The 17,824-nt window shown below is 51.9% G+C and overlaps 1 protein-coding gene across 5 annotated transcripts in view; it reads left to right on the plus strand.

Moving 5' to 3' along the window:
• The window catches only part of Tnxb (tenascin XB), a 57,769-nt gene that overhangs the window by 14,436 nt on the left and 25,509 nt on the right, over positions 1-17,824 (plus strand). For 4 of the 5 annotated variants that reach the window (XM_077801749.1, XM_077801751.1, XM_077801750.1 and 1 more), the window contains exons 5-14: positions 1,130-1,286; positions 1,470-1,733; positions 2,481-3,221; positions 4,334-4,702; positions 5,715-6,008; positions 7,713-8,003; positions 8,357-8,662; positions 10,256-10,588; positions 10,975-11,322; positions 17,242-17,550. In XM_077801749.1, coding sequence (XP_077657875.1) covers positions 1,130-1,286; positions 1,470-1,733; positions 2,481-3,221; positions 4,334-4,702; positions 5,715-6,008; positions 7,713-8,003; positions 8,357-8,662; positions 10,256-10,588; positions 10,975-11,322; positions 17,242-17,550 — 3,412 coding nt within the window. The remainder of the gene's footprint in view (positions 1-1,129; positions 1,287-1,469; positions 1,734-2,480; positions 3,222-4,333; positions 4,703-5,714; positions 6,009-7,712; positions 8,004-8,356; positions 8,663-10,255; positions 10,589-10,974; positions 11,323-17,241; positions 17,551-17,824) is intronic. The other variant, XM_077801753.1, reaches the window with a different exon arrangement.

Below are 17,824 nucleotides of genomic sequence, written 5' to 3' on the forward strand. Positions count from 1 at the left end.
AGCAATGAAGAAACATTTGTGAGCCGGCTATGGTATCCATGCCTGTAATCCCAGCAGCTCAGGAGGCTGAGGCAGAAGGATCACAAATTCAAAGCCAGCCCCAGCAACTTAGTGAGGCCCTAAATCAATTTAGTGACACTCTGTCTCAAAAGTAAAAAATGGGCTGGGGATGTGGTTCAGTGATTATATGTTCCTGCTATCAAAAAAGAAAGAAAGAAAAACATTTCTAGAACTTTGAGCCCATAGGCCTTGTTGTAAAGGGGTCTAGAAGCATGCTGAAGAGAAAAGTCCTAAAAAGAAATATCATGATACAGGCCACAACCAAATTACACAGCCAGGGCAGGCATCTGCTGGAGATTCAGGCTGAGTAGATACTTGAAGGAGGAAGTGAGATTCAAAGGGGATCCTTAGTCTACTTCATTTGTTCTGAAAGGAACAAGTTTAGGAGAAGCCTCCTCCTACTCAGGTAGTTGGGGTTGCCAGGGGAAAGCCAGCAGGATTGTCAGGTGGGATTCTGGTAGATGAACAAAACAAAGAATGCCCAGGAAGAGCAAACCTGGGTTCAAACTGCCTGGGCTCAAGTCCTTGCCACTATCTTGATTTGAGTGATAAGATACTTATCATTCTCAGTTTCCTCATCTGTAAAATGGGACCAATAGGACCTATCTCACAGAGCTGTTGCAAGAATTAAGTGAGTTTGCCTAGCATGGTGGCTTATGCCTATAATCCCAGCAATTTGGGAGCCCAAGGCAGGAGGATTGCAAGTTTGAGCTCAGCCTCAGCAACTTAGTAAGACCCTGAACAACTTAGTGAGACTCTGTTTCAAAAATGAAAATTATTAAAAAGGGCTAGAAATGTAGTTCAGTGGTAAAATGCCTCTGGGTTCAGTACCAAAACAACAACAACAAAAAAGAATTAAGTGAGTTCATATTTGTAAATTGCCTAGAATAGCAGCTAGCAGGAAATAAGGCTCTGGACATGTTTGCTGTTACTTGCCTGCTCCCAGCTTGTACAGGGCCAAGTTCCACACAGTCCCATGCCGGCACTGTTCAGAATTGGAAAAAGAAGAGATATAGGGGAATTGGGCAAGAGTACCAGCCTCTGATCCACCTGGTACTCTCTCTCACAGACAGAGGGGGCGAGCCCCCCATTCACAGCGCGGGTGCCCAGTTCTGCCTCAGCCTATGACCAGAGAGGACTGGCCCCTGGTCAGGAGTACCAGGTCACTGTCCGTGCCCTTCGAGGGACCAGCTGGGGTCCTCCTGCTTCTAAGACCATCACCACCAGTGAGAGCTGGAACTGTGGGGGCAGGGTCCTGGGTGGAAGTCTGGGTTTGAGAGGGACAGCTGTATGCCTGTCCTGTGGGAGGCAGAGGGATGGGGCGGGATGGGGGCTCGGGTCTTGGAAGGAAAGCTGATGACTGAAGAATCAGAATCCCACATGAGCCCTCCTCTCTCCAACTCAACTAGTGATCGATGGTCCCCAGGACCTCCGAGTAGTGGCTGTGACACCGACCACCCTGGAGCTCAGCTGGCTACGACCCCAGGCTGAGGTGGACCGATTTGTGGTCTCCTATGTCAGTGCTGGAAACCAGAGGGTACGGCTGGAAGTTCCACCCGAAGCGGATGGGACACTGCTTACCGACCTGATGCCAGGCGTGGAATATGTGGTGACTGTCACTGCAGAACGGGGTCGGGCAGTCAGCTACCCAGCTTCTGTCAGGGCCAATACAGGTATGGCCAGCCAGGGGTTAGGGAAGGGCCCTAATTTCCAAAACAGGGAGCCCAGGTCTAAGGTTCACAGTCTCCTCTGAATGCATTTGGCAGGGTGTGTGGCAATCCCCAAACACCTGTTGCTCTGTTCTGAAGTCACTGAGGACACAGTTGCTTAGAGTCCTATAGCAAGGCTGCAGGTTAGACTATGGAAGGAACTACCCCATGGAAAGGAGATGCTCTCTGATCCACCCAGATAAGGAAGGTTCTTATCCTAACTTAGGCACTGAAGCAGTGGTGCTGAAAGTCAGATCTTGTAGGAACTGGATTCAGGCAGATTATAAATCAGCAGTCCTGTTGACTTCAGGATTTTGGTCTCCAGGAGTTGGGTCTCTGGGCCGTAATTTTCCACTAACCCTCAAAGTTTCTTAACAGATGCCTGGATCTTTCTTTTCTTTTCCTGTGACAGGGGGACACTCACTTCGCTGTAGCTCACATTCTCTTCTTACTCCCCTTTCTCTCCTTCAGATACAGGGCCCCGCCTGCTGGCTTCTCTTTTCTTTCTAGGGCACCAACAGTGGTGGGCTTGGAGGGTGAGGGGAACTGACTCATTGCTCTGGTTCTGTTTCCAGGTGGGGCTGGGACTCAGGGGAGAGGCCTCTGGTTCTGATGGGGACGGGAGGGGGAGGAGCCGCGGTGGAGTGGAGTGCAGGGTGCGGGGAGCTGCCACTGACCAGCTCTCCCCTACCCCTTTTTCGTCCCCGGCAGCACCAGGCCACTACAGTTACCCGGAGGTGCACCCCCCAGCCCCGCCCCCCAAGCCCCATCCCCGTCCTGCCCCTGCCTCGCGGCCTCTGCGGCCAGCTCCGCCCTCGGGGCCAGCAGAGGAGGGCGAGGAGGAGTCCCGCCCGGGGCCCAACCTGCCTCAGCCCTCGCGGCGGGCGTGGGGCAACCTGACCACCGAACTGGGCCGCTTCCGCGGCACGGTGCAGGACCTGGAGCGCCACCTGCGGGCTCACGGCTACCCACTTCGCGCCAACCAGACCTACACGTCCGTGGCGCGCCACATCCATGAATACCTGCAGCGGCGTCGGGCGGCCGCCGCCCCCGCCGGCTCCCCGGCCCCCCAGCCCCGTCGCCCCCACCCTACCGCCAGCCCCGCTGCGGGCACCTGGAAGCGGGACTCCAACCAGGGCATCTACGGCCTCTCCCCTGAAGGCGTCGACCGGTTGGCCGCGCCTCGCCACCCCAAGCCTGAGGTGCTGGGCAGTTCAGCTGACGGCGCGCTCCTGGTGTCACTTGATGGGCTCCGCGGCCAGTTCGAGCGCGTGGTGCTGCGCTGGCGGCCCCAGCTGCCTGCAGAGGGCCCCAGCGGGGAGCTGACTGTGCCGGGCACCACGCGCACAGTCAGCCTACCCGACCTCAGGCCTGGCACCACCTACCACGTGGAGGTCCACGGGGTGCGGGCAGGGCAGACCTCCAAGTCCTACGCCTTCATCACAACCACAGGTAGCGTGGGCTGGGGCGGCGGGACCATCCATCTCCTGTCCCCAGCGCCACCTGCCTTGGAGCCTGCAGCCTCACTTCTATGACCGCCAACCCCCACCACCACACCCTTCTACTTTCTGGCCCTCCCTGGCCCAGGCACCAGGGGACCCCCCCCCCTCACCCCTACAAAGCACACCCTCCAGTGTCCCTGGAAATCACCCTCACCCCAGAGCTCTGATATCATCCTATGGCCTTTAGGGTTCCCTTGTTTGCATCTGGGTTCCCACCTAGACCAGGATTGCTGTCCTAGGTAATGAAAGGGCTATCTGGGATAATGGCTTGTACAGCCTATCCTGCTCTGAGTGGTGTGGGTTGAAACCAGTGATTCTCTGATTTACTGTGGTGAGGGTGATGAAAGACTGTGGCCTGTGGTTATTTCCCACAACTTGGCCTTGACTATGAAGGGACATTTGAGAACTGCTTGAGGGTGTCCATGAAGCCATCAGGCAGCATGTGTATATAGGGGTGAAACCACTGCTTATTAAGCTGTGTTTTCAGTCTTCCTGGCTCACTACATGCTTGTCTCTCCCACAGGAACCATGTCTGGGCTGGGGGAAAGGGTGCTCTATGGCTGCAGTGGGTGTGTGTGGAGGGGTAGGGGTGGTACTCTTCTTCCCCCATAGGGCTCAGATGCCACTTGACCTGGACGTCTACCCCCATGCTCTCTTTCCTCTCTTCTACTGCCCATTCTCTTCTTGCATCCTCCCTCCCTAACACCACGGTACCCTACTTTCTTCCAGGCTTCTCACTGCAGCACTAATGGAAGCCGGACCTCCACTCAGTGGGGAGAGGGAAGTGGGTGGGGAGGGACATAGAGGGCATGGAAGCCTTATGAGGAGTGGGATGGCAGGCTTTATCTATTTACTACCTGCCCTAAGCACAAGCCTGTCTGCTCAGGAAAATGGTAGATGGGGGTGCTTGAAAGACAGAAAAAAAAAACTTTGGGAGGATGTGGAGGGGGGACCAGGAATATAAAAGGGGAGGTTCCCCAGGAATATAAAAGGCTGAGAATTCCTTTCTGGTTCTCATGTTCCACTCTCCTGTTTTTCTTGCCCTGCTCTGCCCCTTCCCAGGGTCCTCACCCTCGGGCCTCTTGGGGGCTACTGATGAGCCTCCTCCCTCAGGCCCCTCGACGACCCAAGGGGCTGAGGCCCCTCTCCTGCAGCAGCGCCCCCAGGAGCTGGGAGAGTTGAGGGTGCTGGGCAGAGACAAGACAGGGCGCCTCCGTGTGACCTGGACTGCCCAGCCCGACACCTTTGCCCACTTCCAGCTGCGCCTGCAGGTGCCCGAGGGCCCGGGGGCACATGAAGAACTGCTGCCAGGGGACGTCCGCCAGGCTCTGATGCCCCCGCCCCCTCCTGGAGCCCCCTACAAGCTGTTACTTCATGGGATCCCCCCTGGGGGCAAGCCCTCTGTTCCCATCACCTACCAAGGCGTTATGGGTACTTCCTGAACTCTGCTCAGATCAATGTCCTGAGATTGGGGGAGAAACGGGGGCAGTCAGAACTTCAGAAATGAGATGGGGATTCTGGAGCCGGTGAAGGAAAGAGCTGATGTTGGGGGCTGGGTTGTAGGAGAAAAAAGGATTCTGGTGGGTTCAGAGGGAAGACAGTTGGAGGGGATCTTAGAACAATGATGAGGGTGGTGGAGTGGGAGGAAAAAAGTTAGAGGGTGAGACAGGAATCCAAGGAGAAAGGCTGTAGGCTCCTGGCCACCACCTGCAACTTTCTTTGACCTGTGTCTGCCCCCTACTTTCTGGTTGTTCCTTGCCCTACCCTTCCCTATAGATCTCTCAAAGTGGACTTGAAGAGACCTCTGGCCCTTAGGATACTGACCCTCAGCCCATGATACCTCCTCCCTGGGAGTCTGGCTTGCTGTGGACAGAACCCTATGGTTCCATCAGCTAGATTCTGCTGGGGTTGGAGGCTCCTTGAGGGCTAGAACTCCTCAGCCATCAGGACTTCAGGACCAGTGAAAGACAGGGCTGGGGTACCTGGCTCACATCCCTTTTGGTCCTCACTATGGGACAAGGGTGGCTGACTTTTACCTCAATTCTAAGTCAAGCTGACCACTGGGAGAGGGATGGCAGGGGAGAGAGCAGCTCAGATGGGCCAGGGAGCCTTCACACTCTTCTGGAGCAACAGTGGGGTGGTTAAAAACTCGGGCAGAACCAAAGGAGAACTGAAACTCCCACCAAAATCCTGGTGTGCAGAGGAGCTAAGCTTTGTGAGAGCTGGGGAAGTTGTCACAAGGGAGGGAATAGAAATTGAGGGGGGAAATATTCCTCTTCCCAAGAGGGTTGGTCATAGAGGGCTGAGGGATAGGTAGATGGAGGTTTCCAAGGGACGCAGTGCTAGGATGGAGTAAAGTAGGCAGAGAAGAGGGAGGGAGAAGGGGGATAAGAAAATGGTTTGAGTCCACCATGCTTTGCTTTTGTCCCCACCATAACCCCAGACAGGGATGGAGAGAAGCCTAGGAAGTCCTTGGGTCCACCACGCCTGGGTGAGCTGACAGTGACCGACGTGACCTCTGACTCCCTGCTCCTGCGTTGGACAGTCCCTGAGGGGGAATTTGACTCCTTTGTGATCCAGTACAAAGACAGAGATGGGCCCCAGGTGATGCCAGTGGAGGGGCCTCAGCGCTCAGCCCCCATCACATCCCTGGAACCTGGCCGAAAGTACAAATTTGTCCTGTATGGGCTCGTGAACAAGAAAAGGCATGGTCCCTTAGTGGCCGAAGCCAAGATCTGTGAGTGAGAAGAAACACCCCATACCTGCCCACTGTACCATCATAAAAGAGGCCTTCTTCATGCTCTGGGAAGCTGCCTTGGGGCTCAGGAAGGCTTGCTACAGGCAGCAAGGCCTGAACTGCATCCCAAAGGGAAAGCAGTATGGGGCAGCGGGAGGGAGTGGTCCCTAGGAGAATCAATGTCACTGTTTCCTCTGGCTGGAGAGCAAGGCATGTGGGGAGTTCAAGGCCCTGGTCTACAGCTCTTTTGCTGTGCGAAGGGTGTGGACCTCATTTGAGGACCCCAGGGAACCTCTGGGCCATTTAAAGTGATTAGGTGTTTATCTCACAAATAGTACTGTGACTGCTGTAGAGGCTGACTGGAGAGTGAGTCAGCTGGTGAGGCATGGGGGCCTGGCTGGGATGATGGCAGTGGGGTGGATGTCGAAAGTGAAGGAAAGCAAAGAGGCCCAGGCAAACCCTGGGTTCCCAGATCAGTTCTGTTCCCTGAGGCAGGGAGCAGCAGCTGGGGAACAATGTAGCGTGGGACGCTTCCATAAACACCTTTTGAACATTTATTGAGTCAGACGCCTTCAAGATGTTCTAAGTGAATGATCATACTTACTGCTTAGAGGAGCCTAGCAAGGCATGCCCACTTCATGGATGAGGAGAATCAAGCACAGGGAGGGGAGGTCACCCAAGTAGAAAATGGCCAGGGCCTCCAATTGCTGCCCTGGTGGGCCTAGAGAGGAGAGAGAAGGCCTACTGAGGGGCCTGGGCATCAGTGTCTGAAGGCAGGAGCCAGAGAGAGGAGAGGTGAACCAATGGAACTCTGGGGACAAAAACATTCCAAGCAGGAGCAGAGGAAGAGGATCCCATGGAGTAGCCTGAGGGGTGACTGTCAGGGATGGGCAGAACCAGGGAGGAGAGTGGTGTCCTGGATGCCAGGAAAGAGGGTGTGGTCAGTAGGTCCAGATTCTGGAAGAGTGATTCAGGGGCTACTGAATGGCAATTAGCAATGGTAAGGTCACACTGGCACCATGGAGCTGCCTGACAGAGGGGTGGAGCTGGGTTGGGACATGGTTGCAGTTAGTGTGGCTTTTGGAAATCTAGGCTGGGAATAGAAAGCAAAGAGGGAAGGTAGAGGTTAGAGAAAAATGCAGGCAGAATGTGGGGGTGAGGGACAAGAGCATGTTTAAATATTGAAGGCCACATTGGTAGGGAGTCAGGGGCTGGTGATACAGAGTGGGGATGGCAGGTGAGTTGAAGCCCCAAGGAGGAGGGTCCAGAGCACATAGTGCCACCTTCTGATACCGACAATTTCCCAAGGACCTATCCTTTTCTCTTCAAGGAGAAACCAGCTATGAGTTAGGCTTGGAAGCAGTGAAGGTTGCACTGGGGAAGTTTTCCTGGCTGTGGAGATAAGGGAAGGCCTGGCTGGGTGCCCCACTTTCTGAACCCCTTGGTTGTGACAAAGTCAGCACTGCATCCACAGGGATTTTGTGCCATTTAGATGATGGCACCCTTTTTTAAGTGAACAAACCTGCTCTGCAAGGTACTTAGCTCGGCAAGCAGAGTGATAGTTGGATTTCAGTGCCCTTGTACTCCCTAGGTCATGCACCTTTGTGCATTGAATAGCCTGCCCAATATCACACAACATTCCTATGTGGGAGATGGGTTCCCCCTTCTGCTGTGACCCACCTTCTCTCAACCTTCTCTTCCTAGTGCCTCAGAGTGATCCCAGTCCAGAAACCCCACCCCGTCTGGGAAAGCTATGGGTAACAGACCCTACTCCAGACTCACTGCACCTCTCCTGGACTGTCCCTGAGGGTCAGTTTGACTCCTTCATAGTCCAGTATAAGGACAAGGATGGACGGCCCCAGGTGGTACCTGTGGAAGGACCTGAGCGATCAGTCATCATCTCCCCCTTGGACTCTGATCACAAGTACAGATTCACTCTCTTTGGGATTGCCGATAAGAAGCGGTATGGCCCCCTTATGGCTGATGGCACTACTGGTGAGTATCGCCACCAAAGCCCCCCACATGACCCCTCTCTCTCTCTGCACACTTACCATCAGCTAGGAGCCAGCTGGGGCCTCCCAGAAAGGTGGCTGACTCCACCATCCTGGCCCTGCTCCCAGGCTGAGGGGCAGCCAGCCTCTCCCACACTGCTGGGCTTCATCCATTCCATTCAGCTACTCCCCAAGGCCCAGAAGGTGTGTCATACTCTGGCTGTACTAGACTTCCCAGGAGTTCAGCTCTAATACTAATCGAGTAGTGACACCTCCCCCCTCAGGTACTATGTTTAAACCCCAAACCCCAATCCAAGGCTTCCAACTCAGCATCTGGTTGAATCCTCTTGTTTACAGCCCCAGAGAGGCAAGAAGAGCCCCCTCGCCCTGAGTCCCTTGAGCAGCCCCTTCTGGGGGAATTAACAGTGACTGGCGTGACCCCAGACTCCCTGCGCCTGTCTTGGACTGTGGCCCAGGGCCCCTTTGACTCCTTCGTGGTCCAGTACAAGGATGTGCAGGGGCAGCCTCAGGCAGTACCTGTCAGGGGAGATGAAAATGAAGTCACAGTCCCTGGCCTGGAGTCCAACCGGAAGTATAAGATGAACCTCTACGGGCTTCATGGCAGGCATCGTGTGGGGCCCGTGTCTGTAGTGGCCAAGACGGGTGAGTCAGCTGCATAGGCCTCCCTCCCTGCTTACCCCCGAACTCTGAGTGGGACCTGGCCAGCTCCACCTTCTTTTTCTCAGCTCCTCTTTTGACAAAGCCTCTACTGTCTTCCTTCCCCTCTGCTCTTCTGTCCTCCACATTCCAGAACTCCTCTTCCAGCCTCTAGCTCCTAATCTCTTTCTTAGCCTTGTTTCTCCATCTCAGAGCAGGCCCCAGTTTAACTCATTCCAAGTATCTGGACTCATCCCTCCACCCCAGGCTGCCTTTACCTGCAACCACTGTATTCTCACCTCTCTTTTTTTTACTGTGGGATCCTTCTGGGCCTCAGCTAGAACCTAGTCACTTCTGCACTTGTGTCACTATTCAGTGCATTGCTGTTCTGTACAGAGGTGGCAGATCCAGGAGATAAGGAAATCATGTTTCCCTGGCCTCCTCGTGCATGGAGAGGACTCTTCCCAGCCCACCTCCCTGATTCCCAACCATCTTGCAGGGGAGCAAAGGACTCACTTTCAGCCCTGCATCCCAGCCTGTTCCTCCGCATCCCCAGCTCCTCTCTGTTGGATGCCATGATCACAGCCCAAGATGCCACTGCCAACAAGTGGTGTGGCAAAGTGGTTTGGAGCATGGACTCTGGAACCAACTGGTTCTGAATACCAGCTTTGCAACTTCCTGCCAGGGGACTGTGTGCAAGTTACTTAACCTCTCTGAGCCCCAGCTTTCCTTTCTGTAAAATGGAGGTAACATGGTGACCACTACACAGAGTTGTTAGAAAATACAGTGAACATGCATTCAGTACCTGGAGTGGTGTCTGACCCATGGAGACTGGGGCTGTTCCTCATTGCTCTTGCTCTTTCTAGTAACCTCTTTTTTTCTCCTCTCCTCCCTGCCTTCCCATCCTTGCCTGGGTTCTAATTCTTGCCTGCTTCCTGCTCAGTCTCTTACATAGCACCTCTGAACCAAGAAGGGGTCACAGAAGGGCTGGTTTCCCTTGTGCCACAGTCTCCCTAGTCCATTGAGCCCTGCAGAGACTTACTTGGAGGGGACTGTGGGTGGGGATGTGATTTCAGAGCCAACCAAGGAAGAGCAGGTCCCTCCCCAGCCCCTGCCCATCTGAATCTTTCCCCTACTCTTGGCCGGAGCCCTACCTTAGCAGTTCAATCTAAGGGCTCAAGGGGAGAGAAAGGAGGAGGCCTGGAGAGGAAGCCTTACCAAGAACTCATTCCATGATCTCATTTTGGTAAGAGGGATGGGGCTGCCAAAGCACCCTGTGAGTAGACAAGGTGGTAAAAATCCTCCCCATCCCTCTGTTTTCTGAGGTCAGTACTGTCAGGGATAGGATCTGGAAGGATCCTCAAAGGGGTCCTGTCTTTTCGAATCAGCTTCTTTCTGAACCACCAGCACACTCCCACCAGCAGACAGGCTGATCCTTCTCCATCCATGAGTACCTGGGTGGCTAATGCCAAAGGCTACACAAGCCCCTATGCACCTTGGCTGGAGGAGCATATCTGTAGGCTGGATGTACTGCATTGTTCCCATTGATGGCAAACCAAGTCACCCTTAATGCCTGTGTGCCCCTATCTCTTTTCTCAGCCCCACGGGAGGTTGTAGATGAGATCCCCAGTCCTACAAAACCCAGTATGGAAGTCCTGGAAACACCTGAGCAGCCACGCCTTGGGGAGCTGACTGTGACAGACTCCACCCCTGACTCCCTGAGCCTCTCCTGGACAGTGCCCGAAGGACAGTTTGACCACTTTCTGGTCCAGTACAAGAATGGGGATGGACAGTCCAAGGTAGTGCGGGTGCCAGGGTATGAAGACGAGGTCACCATCTCAGGGCTGGAGCCAGATCACAAGTACAAGATGCACCTGTATGGCTTCCACAGTGGCCAACGTGTGGGCCCCATGTCTGCCACTGGGGTGACAAGTGAGTGATCTGGTGGGAAGTTGACCCTCTAACTCTTTGGTGATAATTGACCAGGACATGGTGGCAGGGGCTTAGTTGAGTAACCACACAGGTCTGCTTGTAGCTGAAACTGTGGTCCCCTGTGTGCTTCCCCTGGGGTTGACCTCTGTCTCCTCCTGGGAAAGGAGGCACCAAAGGGACCTGTGCTATGCTGGGGGCTTCCCCAGTTCCCTACAGCTGACCAGGAGCTTGGGCATGCTTGTCAATTTTCAGCAGAGCAAGGCCTTGGAGCCCCAAGGATGACCTCAGGTCTGCCAGTGGGGACCATAGCTTCTCACTCCTTCCTCAAGACCTGAGCACATCTCTTAGAGAGCCTGCCTCACCCCCCCCCCTTCTCTCCTTCTCAGCTGCAGTGGAAGAAACCCACAGCTCTATAGAGGTGGAGACCCCCAGCCCCACAGAACCCAGCACGGAGGCCCCAGAGCCCACCGAGGAGCCACTGCTGGGGGAGCTGATGGTGACAGGAACCTCCCCTGACTCCCTGAGCCTCTCCTGGACTGTGCCCCAGGGCCAGTTTGACTCCTTCACCATCCAGTATAAAGACAGGGATGGGCAGCCCCAGGTGGTGCGTGTTGGAGGAGAGGAGAGAGAGGCCACTGTGGGGGACCTGGAGCCTGGACGCAAGTACAAGATGCACCTGTATGGGCTCCACCAGGGCCACCGTGTGGGCCCCATGTCTACTCTGGGCGTGACTGGTAAGTGAGGAAGGGTCTGACTCAGTTCCCTCTCACAGCTGATCCTGACTTTCTGTAGCCAGTTGCTCTCATTCCAGTGAGGCCACGAGTTTCTGCCTCTTGGGAAGACCTAGTAAGAGCAGGTCATGGTGGGAATTGGGGCTACATCTATTGGGCCTACAACCAGTTTTTGTGACTGTCTACCAGTTTTGTTTCCTTTGTTTCTTTGTCTTAAAAAGCAGATAATACCTACTTCATGGAAATATTGTGAGGATTAAATGAGTTAACAAATACCAAGTATTAAGAATGGAGCTGCGGGGCTGGGGTTGTGGCTCAGCAGTAGAGCGCTCACCTAGCACGTGCGAGGCCCTGGGTTCAATCCTCAGCACCACATAAAAATAAATAAACAAAATAAAGGTATTTTAAAAAAAAATGGGACTGGGTGTGGTGGTGCATGCCTGTGATCCCAGATGCTCAGGAGGCTGAGGCAGGAGGATTACAAAGTCTAAAGCCAGCTTCAGCAACTTAACGAGGCCCTAAGCAATTTATTGAGACCCTGTCTCAAATTGAAAATAAGAAGGGCTGGGGATATGGCTCAGTGGTTAAACACTTCCGGGTTCAATCTTCAGTGCCAAAAATAAAGAATGGGCCTGGCAGACCGATTAAACATGGTGTTGGGTTTCTTGCTATGGTCATAATTATCCCTACTCTGGGATCTGCTTTGTTCCCCTGGCTGGGTCAGCTACTTAATTGGTAATAATATGTGTCAGACAGTGGGCTATTCATCAGCGCCTCTCAAAATTTTTCTTTTTTTGAAATATGTTTTTAGTTATCGATGGACCTTTAATTAATTAATTTATATGTGGTGCTGAGAATCAAACCCAGTGCCTCACATAAGCAAAGTGAGTGCTCTACCACTGAGCCACGACCCCAGCCCTCGAAACTTTCTTTAATGATCATCCAGCAAGTGACTTTACAGCAAAAAAGAATATTTCTCCCACCCTTTGTCTCAGGCCAATTATGGGGCCACATTGGCCAGCATAAGGACCTATCCTGGGCACTTTGTCTGCAGAGCCTCATCCAACAAGGCTGAGGATGCCTCTGGGACCCTTCTGCTGACCTGCCCAGCTTGGTCACAGTGAAGGATGTCTCTTTTTCCCTTTGATTACTGAAACATAGGCACAAATGTTTTAAAAACAGCTTTTGCTATAAGAGAAAATATTAAAAACTTAAAAGACAGAGAAACAAATAGGTTTCTAGAACATGGTTTCTGTACTTGCACAAGGCTCAACTTCATAATTACTTGGATTATTTAGTTTCTAGAGCCTTCTACTCCCAAATTCTTTTCTTTGCCTCTGAAGAGGAGGAACCACCTCAGTTACCCTCCTCATCACCTGATGTAGTGAAGTAGAGGGTTGTGCCATGCCCAGAGCCTACTGCCAAGGTCTCTCCTGGGGTGACTGTTGGCCTGTCCCTCTGTCCCAGGTAGCCACACTAGGCTTTGTGTGGCCTTGTCCTTGGTCTGTGGGGTAAGGGTGAGCCCTTTCAGGTAGTGACTAAAGTGGTGCAATAGAGGAAGATTGAGTTTTGAAATCTGATAAACCCATTTCCATTCTTGGCTTTCCCATTCTTAGCTTGATCTTATAAAATTTACCTCCTCTCCTGGAACCTCAGCTTCCTCATCTTCAAGATGGAGAAACATGGTCCACCTTGTTGTAAGTGTGAGAGGTGCTGATTTCTCAGCTCATTTGACTTTTTCTCAGACCCTTCTATAGAAAGATCACTGTATGTCCGTGTTCTAATGCTAGAATTTTTTTTCTTTTCTGGAATTGGGGATTGAACCCAGGAGATAGGGTTTCACCAAGTTGCTTAAAACCTCTCTTAAGTTGCTGAGACTGGCTGTGAACTTGTGATCCTCCTGCTTCAGCCTCCTAAAGCTGCTGGGATTACAGGTATGCGCCATGGCGCCCAGCAGATGCTAGATATTTTAAAACATGTACTTTACATGTTTGGATAATATAGAAGTGGCCCTTTAAAAAGAGAATGGGACAGAATGTTTACCATCAGGGCAGCAAGGAGCTGAAGCAGCTGGAGCCTGCTGAGTAGGCTGAGGGCTGTGCCTGGCACACAGCACATGCTGTACCATTGCCAGGAGAAGCACTGCATGGAGCTAGTTAGAAACACTTCTAATTTGGCAAAAGACTATCCTTGATGCAGCGTGGAGACTGTCATATACATGAATAGTTATAATGTCACCTTTTCCAGTTAAGCCGAATTATTAACAATCAGGCTTGATGATGAGGGTCAATTTCTTCCCTGATGGAAAGAAGTACAGAGAAGGCAGAAACAAACAGGAAACGGATTTTACAGGAACCAATAAGGTCAAAAGGCAAGTGAAACGAAAGAAAATGCCAGGCCTGGTAACTGTACAAGGAAGATGTTTAATATATGCTGATTGCTCTGGTCCCCTCACCCCCTTCAGCTACCTCTGTTCCTGCCCTTCTCACCCACACTCACTTTTGTCTGCCTGAAGCCTGATTCCTGGTCCATTTTAAGCAGATTTCACTTGTCTGGAGTGTAGTCTTATCCTCCCATGGAAGACAGAGAAACAGGTTCTTGGGAGTCCCACCCAGCCAGCCACTCTCTCCACCAGTTTGCCTCTTGGCACCACCTTCCAGTTTGCTCACTAATGAAATACCTCTCTGCCAGACTCGGCTTTCTCTGGAGCACTGGGGATAGGCAGGTCCTGAGCTCAGTCTTCCTATCCCAGACCAGCACACCACTTGTGTATTTAACAAGCATTTGCTGGGGGACCCTCTGTGTGCTGGGCACTGGGACACAGCAGTGTGAACAATGCAAAACTGCTGCCTGTGGAGCTCACAGTCTAGAAGAGGAGAACAGGAAACCACTTGGACAAATAATGTCAGCGGTGCCATTTGTGATGGGAACAAAATCTGTGGGGGAAAACAAAGCCAGTAGGTAAAGGTGGTAAGGACCTTGCTACACAGTATCTAAGGAAGGACCTGAAGGAGGGGAGAGAACGCCACATTGATCTTTGGGAAAATGTGTCCTAGACAGAGGGAAAAGCAAATGCAGAGACTGGCAGGTGGCAAGAGGCCCCAAATGTCTGAACCAGCAGGGAGCTCAGCATGATTTGGATAGAGTCAGGGGAAGGCAGGCAATAGGGGACTACATGAGACATGAACACATAGGTAGTTGGGAGCCATTTTAAGAAGTTGGCTTTTACTTTAAGTAAGCAGGAAGCCACTGTGAGATGGTCTCTCCTCTCTGGCTGTAGATCCAGCAGATCAAAGGCGGTTAGGGCTGAAAGAAAGAGGTGATGGGGAGACTGTCGTGATGACCCAGTAAGAGCCCATGGTGTTTAGAGATGATGGTGGTGGAGGTAAGGAGGAGCCAGATCCTTAAGAAAGTGAAAACAGGACTTACCCTTGGGACAATGTGGGAGGTAAGAAAGAACATGGGGATGACACCATAGATTTTGACCAGAGCAGCTAGAAGAACAAGGTTGTTGTTTGACTGAGGTGGGAAGGCTGCAGAGGGCACAGGTGTCAGGGGAAGCTGAGGAACTTGGTTTTGACTTGTTGCATTTGAGACCAACGATGTATCCAAGGAAGATGTTGAATAGACATGACTCTGGGGGATAGAGGAAGTTTCTGACAGGATATAAATTTTGTCACTGACCTACTGATGGGATTTCAGCCATTTTTCCAATCTTGATGACAATTGATCCCCCTCCCCCAGCAAGCACAATCTCAGACATCTGGCAGGGACTTAGTGAAGGATAGTTGGCCAGAGAGATGTTGTTAATCAATGCAGTTTTACATCAAAACTACCCCATGGGTGCACAAAAGCAACAGAAAGGTCCTTTCCTAACAGTCCCCTGCCAACTCTGTCCCAGCCCCATAACCAGAAGAAGCAACCCCTCTAACTACCAAACCCCCCTGGAACCATGCCTTGGGGGAATTAACAGTGACAGATGTGGCCCCCAATTCCTCTCCTGGACTGTCCCTGAAGGCCAGTTTTACTCCTTTATGGTTCAATACAAGAACAGGGATGGGCAACCCCAGAAGGTCCTTGTGGCTGCAGACCAGCTTAAGGTCACCATCCCCAACCTAGAGCCTACAGGAAAATATAAGATGAACTACTGTGGGTTACATGGCAAGGAACACATGGCCCCCCTATCTCTGTGGTAGCTGTGATGGGTGAGTAAGTGGGAGTGAGGCAGTTCTCATTCCTATTATCCAGAGCTGGCCCCTAAGACCCTTCTCCAAGCCACCATCCCTCACTGAGGAGTTAGGCCGCTCAGGCTGTGCCTCAGTGACTCTGCAGGTCCCCTTCCAGCCTCCCAGACATCTTAGTCTGTTCTCCGACCCCTTAGCCTCTCCCTGGAGCTAGAACTTTCCCACCCTTCAGTGCCTTCCCCATCTCCAGCCCTCAGCAGGCCAGAATGATGTCATCCTTCCATTTGGCCTAAATCCAGTCTCTCTCTCTCTCTTCCACCCTCTCTGATTGTCCACAGCTGTTTCCTCCCCATCTCTTTTACAACCCTGTGACTTGGATGCAGCTGCCACCTCCCCCCTCTTCCCCCACTTTTTTTTCCCCTTTCTTTTCTTTTTTTAATGTGTATGGTACTAAGGATAGAACCCAGGGCCTCACACATGCTAGGCAAATGCTCTACCACTGAGCTACATCCCCAGTCCAGCTCTTTATTTTTTGAGACAGAGTCTTGCTAAGTTGCTGAGGCTGACCTCCAAGTTGGGACCCTTCTGCTTTAGCTTCCCAAGTTAGCTGGCATTACAGGAATCCTACCGCACTTGGCCCTCTTCTGCCTGTTTTTATTGGGGTTAAATGATACACATACCTGAATATCTTCTCAGAGATCCCAGCCATCTGGCCTGAGTTGCATTCCCTGCTGATCCATGCTAGTCTCATCCTTCCACAGGCTGCCCTCTCCCTTGGACCCTCCTGCCCCTCATGGCTTCCTGGGCATTGGTTTGCCACAATTTTTGTGCCAAGGCACATGGTGAAATCCCTATCCCTTCTCTGAGCATTGTTTTAAAATCTAGAAAATAGAATGTATAGGATTAAAAAGGACACCAATTATATTGACATACAGCATGTCTTCTGTTTCTGCAGGTTTCACAACCAAGTATGGATCTGAAGGCTTGTTGTTGTTTTTATACCAGGGACTGAACCCAGGGGCATGAACCTTTTTATTTTTCATTGTGAATTAGGGTCTCACTAAGTTGCTTAGGGGCTCACTAAATTATTAAGGCTGGTCTCAAACTTGGAATCCTCCTACCTCAGACTCCCCAGTCGCTGGTATTACAGGGGTATATCATCACATTTGGCACTAAGTATTTTTTTTAAATGCACTTGTCCTGACTGGGTGCAGTGGGACAACTACATAAGTAGTGTGTTGGACTATATTTGGAGATGATGTTCATAGATTATATGTAAATAATACACCATTTTATATAAAGGACTTGAGCATCCTCGGATTTTATTAGCTGTGAAGGGTCTTAGAAACAAACCTCTTTTGATTCTGTGGGACAGTTAGCAAAATATTTCTTAAAAACTCACATTTGTGATTTGGTAATACTGGACTTCTTCATTAGTTCATTAAATAGCAAGTCTTTGTGGCATGTTTAGTAAACTACCACACTTAGAAATAGTGATGAATGTAAGCAAAATTTTGAAGCTTCTGAAGTAGCTCTAAGGTGATATGAAAGCATCTCAGCTTTCTCTTGATGGCAAACTCACAAGTATTGTTAATTCTACAATATTTGGCTTCCTATCTTCATCATTGAAGGGACTATAACTGTTCCCCATTTTAGTTCTTGATTCCCTTGGAACCAGCAGAGCCCAGGATTTCTCCCCTTTGTAGAACAGGCATGTTCTGTGTCTTTTGGATTCTAGATCCCTTCCCAACCACCCAGGCCACTGAAACCCCTGACCGCCCCCTGGAGCCACGCCTGGGGGAGCTGACAGTGACAGATGTGACCCCTGACTCCGTGGGCCTCTTGTGGACAGTTCCTGAAGGCGAATTTGACTCCTTCATGGTCCAGTATAAGGACAGGCATGGGCAACCCCAGGTGGTGCCAGTGACTGCAGACCAACGGGAGGTTACCATCCCTGGCCTGGAGCCCTCCCGCAAGTACAAGTTCCTGCTTTTTGGGATCCAGGATGGGAAACGACGCAGCCCAGTCTCTGTGGAGGCAAAAACAGGTGAGAGGGTCCCCCGTGCAGCCAGGCCTTGGGCCTCAGCCTTCCTGCCTGCTTCTGTTTGGTTTAAAAATTTATACTGCCTGCCCCAGTCCAAAGCAGACAAGGACCAGTTCTTGGGTCCGATTACCTCCTGCTGGTCTTTCCTCTCTTTTCAACATTTCTGCTTCTGTTGAATGGGGGAAGCCCCTTCCTGGAAGATGGACTATGGGAGACTGGCTGCTGGGAGAAGGGTAGTGGTCACCATCCTGCCTCCCTAGGCCTTGTGGGTTTCTCA

Source organism: Urocitellus parryii, chromosome 8 (assembly GCF_045843805.1).
Source record: "Urocitellus parryii isolate mUroPar1 chromosome 8, mUroPar1.hap1, whole genome shotgun sequence".
NCBI classification, from domain to species: domain Eukaryota; kingdom Metazoa; phylum Chordata; class Mammalia; order Rodentia; family Sciuridae; genus Urocitellus; species Urocitellus parryii.